The following is a 10,541-nucleotide window of genomic DNA, read 5'->3' as shown; positions in this document are numbered from 1 at the left end:
GTGCCAGTTGAATCACAGCTCGGCTTCCCTCAGGTCCTCCTGAGCGGTTGACGCTCTAGGAGGCCGCCTCGTAGGCGGGCCGGGCTCGTGTCTCTCTAGCCGGCTCACCGTCTCTGTGGTCCGTGCACGGCTTCCGGTGGCGGGACGCGGGGCCGCGCACGCGGGAAAAGCTTCCCCAGCGTCCCCCCCCATCCCCCTTGTCCCCGCCCCCCCTCCCGCGTCCCCCAGCGCGCCCACCGCCCGCACCTGGGCCGTCGCGAGGCTGCAGCTTGAGGAGGTGGGTGGTCGCCGGCCCTGTGCCCCGAGAGGGCGCGAGCCCTGCTCCCCCCGCGGGATCCTCAAGATGGACCGTTCCGCGTTCGAATCCACGGGCAGCGGGCGAACCCATTTTAGGGGGCGGGGGAGCCGCGGGTCCAGGGCCGCGGCGCGGTGGGAGTGCTGGGAGGGAAGGCTTGCACTCGGAGCTGGGTCGGGGCGCGGCTGAGGGTCAGGCCCCGGGGTTCTGCTGCCCGTTGCCATGGCGCCCGGTGGAGCGCCCCGAGCCGGTGTCGGGTCTCGCTGTAAGCGCTCCTCCAAGCCGGGTTCTCCAGCCCCTGCTGGGCCTGACTTCTTGAGGTCTGCGGGGCCCGCTGTAGGTTCCCAGGCAGAGGAGATTCTGAGACATCCCAGGCTCCGCCAGGGCTTGCCCCCTGGCTCCATCCGTGGGCCGAGTGAGATGTTCTCTCTGATGTTTGTCTAGCCCCCTCTTAAATTCAGATTCCCAACGTGCTGAGTGCCCGCACACCCACCCACCCAGGAGTTGGGGCCCTGCTCCCAATCGAGGTCAACAGGGGCAGATCAGTATGGCGGAAACACTGGAGTTCAACGACGTCTATCAGGAGGTGAAAGGCTCCATGGTAAGAAGGACCTGGGCTTTTAGTAAAGGCTGAGAGAGGGAAGGCGGAGCGGACCATTCGCCCATTAGGAAGAGCTTGCTTTGATGATGTTGCTATTTTAGAAAAGGAGCGGGAGGGTAATGTGTAGTTGGTGTTTCCCCCAACAAAGGGCAGTGCATACAGATCTTCCTGCCCCTCCAACGGGGTTACATCACCAAAACCTCATCGTGAATTGAAAATACTGTTTAAGTCGAAAACGTATTTTAAAACATCTAACCCGATGAGCATCGTAGGTTAGCTTAGCCTTAAACAGGTTCAGAATGTTTTCATCGGTGTACAGTTGGGCAACACCATCAAACACAAAGTCTACTTTATAACAAAGTTTGAACATCTCCTGTAATTTGTTAAATAGTGTCCTGAAACAGTGAAACAGAACGGGTAGAGAAGGGTGGTATGCGTATTGGTTGTTGACTCTGGTGATCAGCCCTGGTGATTGTGTGGCCGACTCGGAGCTTGTGGCTCTGTGCCACCGCCCAGCATCAGGGGACGATTGTACCACCTGTTGCTAGCTTGGGAAAAGATAACAGATTCAAAACTCAAATTATGGTTTCTGTTAAATGTGTATCATTTTCACACCTTCATAGAATTGAAAAATTCTAAGTTGAGCCATGGTAACTCAAAAAGCATCTGTATAGGCATTCTAGGATTGCAGTTTGAAAGGGACTTTTCGTGGGGCTCTGTCCCAAGGGCAGACTAGGACCTGCAGGGGTTTTGGATGCCCGGGGGTTTGGTTTTAGGATCCAGATTTCCTGGTAGCTTGTCTCTTCTTCCTAACCCTCCCCCCTGCATCTGTTGGTCCTGCATCAGGGTCTGGCCAGCCCAGTTGTAGGCGTTGTGCCCTGGACACAGTGTGTATTGTAACCTTGCATCTGGGCCTGTTTTCCCAACAGAACGATGGCCGGCTGAGGTTGAGCCGCCAGGGTATCATTTTCAAGAATAGTAAGACGGGCAAAGTGGACAATATCCAGGCCGGCGAGTTGACTGAAGGCATCTGGCGCCGTGTCGCCCTGGGCCACGGACTTAAACTGCTTACGAAGAATGGCCATGTCTACAAGTATGACGGCTTCCGAGAATCGGTGAGGTGTCCTGTGGCCATAAACCTCCTTTTACTGTGCCACCTGGTGTCGTATTCTAGAAAGAGTTGGGGCTTTTTTGATAAGCATGTAATGGCTAGTTTTGGCCCCTCAGAGCAGGGCCATTATGGCCATTGTAAGCAGTGTTCAGCCTTGGGTGTCTTGTGCTTTGACTCCAGAAGGTTTCCTACCATTGTGAATTTTGGGGTGGTTTCTGCTCATTGCCTTTGTCCAGATTCAGAATCTTAGTGCTTTAGTTTGAGGTTTGTTTTTCTGTTTTGAACTGTTTGAGTTAAATGCTTTACTGCATGTTACTTTCCCTTTCATTAAAGCGCTGGCTGTATAAAGTCAGAGAGCATGGGGAGACCCATGATCAGGAGATGACCATACTTTATGCCTCCCCTACTCTGAGATCCAGCCCCTGGCCATAGCTTCTTTCAACAGCTGGGTTTCTGATAGAAGGTAGATTGAGGGCAGTTTCTCAGAGAGAATCCCAGAATGTTTGTGTTAAGGCCACAAGGATTTGTAGGGACTTCTGTCTCCTCTCTGCCCACAGGAATTTGAGAAACTCTCGGATTTCTTCAAAACTCACTATCGCCTTGAGCTGATGGAGAAGGACCTCTGTGTGAAGGGCTGGAACTGGGGGACAGTGAAGTTTGGTGGTGAGTCTGGGGAAGACTGAGGTTTGGAGCAGAAGGTAGGATGCCGGGTTGCAGCCTTTACCTTGTTTTGCTCTTTTTCTGCTACTTTTTCTACTACCTATCAGTTTGTAATTCATCATAAATTTATTGAGGACCAATAGTGTAAGAGGCACTGTACCTGGTCTTGAGGGTATAGTGAGGCCAAAGAGTCCAGCGCTCTGTCCCTGGGATGGACAGTCTGGCAGGACTGTTGTTTATACAGACATAAATTATGAGGGGAGGAGCTTGTGGTTGATAAGCCCTTTCCTCTCAGGGCAGCTGCTTTCCTTTGACATTGGTGACCAGCCTGTCTTTGAGATACCCCTCAGCAATGTGTCCCAGTGTACCACCGGCAAGAACGAGGTGACACTGGAATTCCACCAGAACGATGACGCAGAGGTGTCCCTCATGGAGGTGCGCTTCTATGTGCCGCCCACTCAGGAGGATGGTGTGGACCCAGTTGAGGTGAGGCCTCCCCTGGTCTCCTTGAGAGCAGATGGTGCTGAGCAGGCCCTGGCTCGCCTGGAAGCAGGATCCCCTGCTACCTGATCACCAGCTTGTACTTTTGCAGGCCTTTGCCCAGAATGTGCTGTCTAAGGCGGATGTGATCCAGGCTACTGGAGACGCCATCTGCATCTTCCGGGAGCTGCAGTGTCTGACTCCCCGAGGCCGTTACGACATTCGGATCTACCCCACCTTTCTGCACCTTCACGGCAAGACCTTCGACTACAAGATCCCCTATACCACAGTGCTGCGTCTCTTTCTGCTGCCCCACAAAGACCAGCGCCAGATGTTCTTTGTGGTAAGCAGAAACCATGGGGGCTGGATCTTGTCCTGGTGTTTGCCCAATAGATCGGTCTTGCTGGTGTTTGGTTAATGAGCAATTCTTGTGGAACCCTGACCGCTGTGGAACCTTGTCGGCTCTTCCTTACCAGATCAGTCTAGATCCCCCCATCAAGCAGGGCCAAACCCGTTACCACTTCCTGATCCTCCTCTTCTCCAAGGATGAGGACATCTCGTTGACTCTCAACATGAATGAGTGAGTATGTCCTTGAGTTCATGTCCTCCCACTGTCCAGGCAGGAGACTGGTATGCCATTAGAAGGCAGCAGCACCGGTGACCTCACCTTCCTCTCTTTGTAGGGAAGAGGTAGAGAAGCGCTTTGAGGGCCGGCTCACTAAGAACATGTCAGGATCCCTGTACGAGATGGTCAGCCGGGTCATGAAAGCGCTGGTCAACCGCAAGATCACAGTGCCAGGCAACTTCCAAGGGTGAGAGTGCCGGCCTGGCGTTCTGGCCTGACCAGGGGGCGGGGTGGGGGGCGAGGCGGGCGCCATGCTGGGTCTTCTTGGTAAGCCCCTCCTGGGCCGGGAACACGATCTCCTCGGGGTCTGGTTGGGTCAGAGCATGACCGGTGTCCGTGGTCTCCATCAGAGCAGCGTAGTGGGTTTTACCCTCAGGGCCTGAGCACATGTGTGTCCCTGCTGGGAGATGTGCTGTTGGCTCCGTGCCTCCTGCTCCTGGGGAGACACTGACTGGGCTCCCCGCCGCCCCCACCAGGCACTCAGGAGCCCAGTGCATCACCTGCTCCTACAAGGCGAGCTCAGGACTGCTTTACCCCCTGGAGCGGGGCTTCATCTACGTCCACAAGCCACCTGTGCACATCCGCTTTGATGAGATCTCCTTTGTCAACTTTGCCCGTGGTACCACCACCACGCGTTCCTTTGACTTTGAAATTGAGACCAAGCAGGGCACCCAGTATACCTTCAGTAGCATTGAGAGGTGAGAGCTTCCGCCAGTCACTTCCTGGGAATCCTGGTCTGGACCGAGCCTCTATGGGGAAGCCGGGCATGGCATGGGGGCCTTTTTGAGCCTGTGACTCTTCCCCAGTTTTTCAGGCCTTGAGCAGAAGTTTTCTTTCTCTTCCCTGGGATTTGGTCCTTCTTGGAGTGGTCAGCCTTTGAAAGCCTCTCCCTGGCTTGCTTTCTGTATTTAAATTGTTTCCCATATAATGTGTTCAGTTAGCCCTTCTTCACTCCCCCCATGATGGAAATGCTATCTCTCCCTTTCCTGGAATGAGCTCTGTGCCTGAGAAAACAGCAGCTAATGTTTATTGAGTGCTCACTGTGGGCCAAAAGTCTTCAAACGTCTTCCCACTTCATCCTCACGACAACGCTGTGAAGTACAAAATTCAGACTAGCACAGAGGTGTAAATGTTCCCAGGGGAACATCTCCCCCCTGCTCTGGGCGTATCTGGTGGATGCATACACACCCTCCCCACCTTTTCTTTCCCAGACGCTTGAGACTCTGCATGTTCCTTTTGCGACTAGTGTCTGACCCTTCTTTACCACAGTCCTCCGGGGGCTCTCCGAGCTGTTAGCTTGGGTAACGTGGTCAGCACCTCCCGACCCCAAAACCTGTCCCGGCCTGTGGGTATTAGGATAGCGTGCAGCCCACCCTGGGCATGGGCCCCGCCTGTCTAGTAACCTGGTGCATCTCGCCTCACAGGGAGGAGTATGGGAAGCTGTTTGATTTTGTCAATGCCAAAAAACTCAACATCAAAAACCGAGGACTCAAAGAGGTACCTGTGTGTGAGGGAAGAATGAGCCTCCTCTGATCTGTCGGGGGTGTGGAGGGAGTGGGGATTCTTCTGCCTTCTTTTTCACTCTGTCTTTTCTTCTTACCCTTATAGAAAAAAGAGGTGCGTGTGACCCTCCCCCCTTCCCGGTGCAGGTTTCCTCAGCATGACCTTAGATCAGTCTCGCTGCCTCAGGAGCCCCCAGTGGGGCTGGGAGAGGGAGGGGCTTGGACTAACCCGGTTGGCAGGAGGTTCTCGGGCATAGGCCCTGCACGGCGCTGTGTGTGGACCATGCAGGGTCTTCTGGGAGCTGATCCTACTCACAGGCATGGGTTGGGGGGTGCTTTTGAGTGTGCAGGGTTCTGGCGCCAGGGTGACTTGGCCCTCACTCGCATCTCTTCCCTGGCTAGGGCATGAACCCAAGCTACGATGAGTACGCCGACTCTGATGAGGACCAGCACGATGCTTACTTGGAGCGGATGAAGGAAGAGGGCAAGATCCGGGAAGAGAATGCCAACGACAGCAGCGATGACTCAGGAGAAGAAACCGGTGGGCTCGCCTCAGCAGTGCTGGGGCACGAGGGCGGTTAAGCTCTTGCCTGGGGCCAGAGCTGGGCATCTGGGGAGGGGGGCAGGGTCTCTGGGGCAAAGCTGATGCATCCTGTTCTTTTTCAGATGAGTCATTCAATCCAGGTGAAGAGGAGGAAGACGTGGCAGAGGAGTGAGTTTTGGTTCCACTCACAGGGGTGAGGTGGAGGCCTATAAGCTTAAGGGGCCAGAAGACGTCTGAACATTTCTCATGTCTTAATGTTAGCTAGTGACCCAGGGTGGAAGAGCGACCTCTTCTGAGGTATTACTGGAAATACTTCGGAAGTTGTCAAGGGCTTTGCAAGTGTAAGGCACATAGTAAAACCAAAAAAACAAGTGGGGAGACAATAGGAATAAGAGCTAGCACCTGCCCACTTCCTTGCTGTGATTTTTGGGGTGAGTTGTTGAGTCTCTGTGTCCTCACCTAGGACCTCAGGTGGTCCCCCCCCTGCTGTATTGATCAAGGTTCCTAATGGCCAAGTCAGAAATGTGACTCAAACTGACTTTAGCATAAAAGGGAGTTTTGTAAGTTCACCTAACTGGAGAGTCCAGGGATGTAGTGGGCTTCGGGTACCTGGATCCAGATGCTCAAAAGTTGTGGGGATTCTGTTTTACTTCCTCTGATTTTTTTATTTTTAGGTAAGTTTGGCCCATGCAGTGTCACATGACCCTCAGAAGCTCTGGGCAGGCTTAATGCTATTGGTTTAACACCCAGAAGTGCCTCTTCTCTCAGGGCAGCAGTGAACAGCATGGTCACTGCCCCTTCCTGAGTTACCAGGATGTGTGCTGATGTGCTAGAACTAGGCATGTACCCACCCTTAAATTCTGGGGGTGGACTGAGCCCCTGCTGAGTGGGGGCAAGGTGGTTCCCACAGAAAATTAGGAAGAATTTCTTTCTTTATCCAGAAGAATTGGAAATGAATGTTGGGCAGCCAAAAAACCCAACTTACCTCCCTCAAACCCAAATAGATATGTAGAGCTATATATGTAGATACATGGTATATATACGTACATATACATATATATATAGGTTTAGCATATGTATAGAGGAGTTTGCTAGTTCTGGTTGCCACATATTTATGAAGGTCAGTGAGCAGATGTTTGCAAAAATCCGTTAAAAATCATCCAGCACCATACAGGTGTAATGTAGGTCTGTCTGTCTTCTGAGGAGTTCCATGCCTATCCGATAGAACTTAATTATATGGGTATGGACGGACTTGGACTGAGGTCGGTTTCCCGTTTTATATGTATTTATATATATATATGTGTATATATATATATTTTAAAGTAATATCTATACCCAAGGGGTCTTGAACTCACAATCCTGAGGTCAAGAGCTGAATGATCTTCCAATTGCTAGTTAGGTGCCCCTAGATTTTATTATATTATTTATCTTTAAAACGTCTCCTCCTTCCTTTTTTTGATGATTTTATTTATTTATTTGACAGATAGCTCACAATAGGCAGAGAGGCAGGCAGAGAGAGGGGGGGGAATCAGGCACCCTGCCAAGCAGAAAGCCCAATGCGGGGCTTGATCTCAGTACCCTGGGATCATGACCTGAGCTGAAGGCAGAGGCTTACCCCACTGAGCCACCCAGGCCACCCTTCCCTTTTCTTTTTTCTTTCTTTTTTTTTTTTTTTCCACCCTTCCCTTTTCTATAGTAATTATCTCTTTATCAAAAAAGACTCTGGGGTGGATTAAGACAGCTAACTCAAAGGAAGTGGTGAAGAGAACTTGGGTCGTGTTCTAGGCAAGATAAGACCCAAGTGCCTGTCCCCAAGAGTATGGGGATGGTGTGGGTCAGCCCATGAGCAAAGAGAGCAGCTGAAGCCCACTCGTTATTTTGTCTTCTATTGGCTGACTGATGCCACAGCTGGGTGTGGAGAAGGGGCTAGGTGTGGGGAGGGGACAGCTGAAGCCACTTTAGCTGTGAGGAGGAAGCAGGATGGGGACCAGTGGCCAGGAGGCTGTCCTGTGGTCCCACCTCCCCTTTTTTGGGCAGGTAGCTTTAGACTTGTTTCCCTCCTGCCCTGTGGCCATGGGTGCTCTCCTTCCTGGGTCTAAGCCCCCTCTCCTTGGCAGGTTTGACAGCAACGCCTCAGCTAGCTCCTCTAGTAATGAGGGTGACAGTGACCGGGATGAAAAGAAACGGAAGCAGCTTAAAAAGGCCAAGATGGCCAAGGACCGAAAAAGCCGCAAGAAGCCTGTGGAGGTGCACACTCAGAATGGAAGGGTGGTGGGGAACCATTCCCTTTACCTTTTCCTGTCTACCACCAGTAGGGCCTGTCAGGTGGTCCTTCTGGGGCTGCTTTGTGTAGCCAGTGAATATGACCTTGAGGAGTATCTTGGAAATTTTTCTCTCTGGCCTTTGGACTAATTAGCTTCTGGGAGATCTGAATTAGGAGACCAGCTTCTGTCCCAGGAGCCTGAGGCAAGGGGTCCCTAGTGAGTGAGGCAGTGGGTGCCGGGGGAGGAGACAGGGTTCCTGGCCTTGGGAGCTCTCAGTCTAGCTTTATGCCTCTTCAGTCCTCTCATTTTTTTTTCTTTTTCCCCTCAGCAGGTGATCTAAATAATTTGTTTTGGAGAGGGTGGATGTCTGAGAAATAGATGGCTCAAGGCATTTGGATTTTTATGTAGGTGAAGAAGGGCAAAGACCCCAATGCCCCTAAGAGGCCGATGTCTGCCTACATGCTGTGGCTCAATGCCAGCCGAGAGAAGATCAAGTCAGACCATCCTGGCATCAGTATCACGGATCTTTCCAAGAAGGCAGGCGAGATCTGGAAGGGAATGTCTAAAGAGAAGAAAGAGGTGAATGGCAGCAGAGATGAGGGGTGGCAACTGAGTAACCGATGGGGGGGGGCAGGGACGGGCCATCGGTACACCTTCTCTGTCTAGGTGTTGCCTGCATCAGGAAGAGGGCTCATTCTTCTCTTTTTTTCGTGGATATGTGTGTGTGTGTGTGACAGGAGTGGGATCGGAAGGCTGAGGATGCCAGGAGGGAATATGAAAAAGCCATGAAAGAATATGAAGGGGGCCGGGGTGAGTCTTCTAAGAGGTGAGTGTTGGGAACAAAATAGCCCAGTAAGTGCTTTTCGGCATCAATTTATGTGGGTCGAGAATTGACGTGTTAAAGATAATGCCTCTGACTGCTGTCGGGCAGTGCTTCTCAAGTCTGGGTAGGCAGTTGCCCAAGTATGGGTAATGTGCTAGAGAATTCCTGAGGTCACTGGATAAATGGGGCCCTTTTCCTGGAGAGTTAGTTTTATTTGAAGGTGTGGAGGAATTAACAAAAAATTATGATGGAATTAACAAAAAATTAACAAAAAATTCATAATTCACATGAAACTTTAGAGATGAAGCAAGGGGTGGATTGATTTTGGTGGTGAACTTGAAGGTCCAGGCTCTTTTCCCTCTTGCTGCTTTAGGGACAAGTCAAAGAAGAAGAAGAAGGTAAAGGTGAAGGTGGAAAAGAAATCAACACCCTCAAGGGGCTCATCATCCAAGTCCTCATCAAGGCAGCTAAGTGAGAGCTTCAAGAGCAAGGAGTTTGTGTCCAGTGATGAGAGCTCTTCCGGAGAGAACAAGAGCAAAAAGAAGAGAAGGCGGAGTGAGGTGTGGCAGGTTTGGGGCTGAGGGGTACCTGAGGCAGAGGGGTGCATATCTAGGGTCGGGTTGTGGTTGGTAGGTCTGTAAGAGTAACAAGGTGGAATAGAAGGGTGCACATGGGAGGTGCTGAAGGCCAGTGCTGCATTTGGGGTGGGTGGGTATGGGATTAGGGGTCCTTCACCACTGAAAAGTGGTTCCCTGGGAGGGCCCTTAAGAGACCTTTGATTTTCAGGACTCTGAAGAAGAGGAGCTGGCCAGTACCCCCCCCAGCTCAGAAGACTCGGCATCAGGATCTGATGAGTAGAGAGGAGGAAAATTCTTTCTCCTTGGGCTTGCTCTGTGACACCTGCGGTCTCCCCACCCATATTTGGTACCAGTTTCTCCTATGAAATGTAGTCCTTGGGTTTTGTGCCATCTTGACAGGCTCTCCTGGTGGAATGCACTTCGCTGAGGCAGCAGGGGAGATGTCCTCCTCTGCTTCCCAAGGGTGGCTCTTTATCATTCGGGCAGAGATTGGGTGGGGCAGTGCGGTTCAGGGTGGAATCCTGGGCCTGTTCTCTCTCCACCTTAGGGCTGCTGCTTCTCCTGTTCAAGTTGCTGCAGCAGGGGTCATGTGAGGTCAGGCCTATAGCTCCTAACGGGGGCCTATTTCTACTTTTATTTTGTATTTCTGGTCTGTGAAAAATCAACATTTAATAAAGGGAACTGACTTTGGAAACCATGTCCTAATGCCTTCTCTCTAGCCCTGTTGTATCACCCCATTTTCGGGGGGTGGTGCGTACCATACTGCTGTGACGGGGCAGGGCCCTGCCGGCCAGCCGGGAAGCCAGCCTCCAGGTACATCCTGTTCTGTTCCCGGTTGGATGGGCATTGGTTTTCACAGTTCTCTGCCGGGATGGGCCACCTGAGAGGCTAGAAATGAGAGCTGATCTGATTAGGAAGTCACTCTCACAATTCCACTCCATTAGCCAAGCTGAGGGGAGGCCGCTTCTGGCCCAGCCCTTAATCACCTGTGAGTCCAGGGTCTCGCATGAATTGAGATAATGGAATCAGGATTGACCAGCCTCCTTGCGGCGTGGGGC

General features: G+C 52.0%; 1 protein-coding gene across 2 annotated transcripts; it reads left to right on the top strand.

Moving 5' to 3' along the window:
- The first annotated feature begins 92 nt into the window (after window positions 1-92).
- SSRP1 (structure specific recognition protein 1) lies at window positions 93-10,177 on the top strand. Of its 2 annotated transcripts, none has more exons than XM_082747617.1 (17): window positions 93-277; window positions 757-896; window positions 1,826-2,011; window positions 2,565-2,670; window positions 2,963-3,153; window positions 3,260-3,490; window positions 3,624-3,727; window positions 3,831-3,959; window positions 4,249-4,470; window positions 5,197-5,269; window positions 5,677-5,815; window positions 5,941-5,986; window positions 7,936-8,065; window positions 8,491-8,661; window positions 8,820-8,908; window positions 9,279-9,465; window positions 9,692-10,177. In XM_082747617.1, exons 2-17 carry the CDS (start codon window positions 843-845, stop codon window positions 9,761-9,763), a joined length of 2,130 nt encoding a protein of 709 aa, XP_082603743.1. In that variant the 5' UTR covers window positions 93-277; window positions 757-842; the 3' UTR covers window positions 9,764-10,177. The 2 variants fall into 2 exon arrangements, with proteins under 2 accessions (XP_082603743.1, XP_082603744.1); XM_082747618.1 differs by having other exon boundaries at window positions 112-277; window positions 740-896.
- Window positions 10,178-10,541: the final 364 nt, after the last annotated feature.

Source organism: Mustela nivalis (genome assembly GCF_964662115.1).
Source record: "Mustela nivalis genome assembly, chromosome: 9".
NCBI classification, from domain to species: domain Eukaryota; kingdom Metazoa; phylum Chordata; class Mammalia; order Carnivora; family Mustelidae; genus Mustela; species Mustela nivalis.
The sequence above is the reverse complement of the archived record's forward strand: the minus strand, read 5'-3'. Positions and strand labels throughout refer to the sequence as shown.

Excerpts from the sequence above, each read along its gene's own strand:
- SSRP1 (XM_082747617.1), top strand. The coding sequence starts at position 843 with ATGGCGGAAACACTGGAGTTCAACGACGTCTATCAGGAGGTGAAAGGC. Across the intron at positions 3,960-4,248 it reads GTGCCAGGCAACTTCCAAGG|GCACTCAGGAGCCCAGTGCA; the intron begins GTGAGAGTGCCG and ends CGCCCCCACCAG. Across the intron at positions 8,909-9,278 it reads CGGGGTGAGTCTTCTAAGAG|GGACAAGTCAAAGAAGAAGA; the intron begins GTGAGTGTTGGG and ends TTGCTGCTTTAG.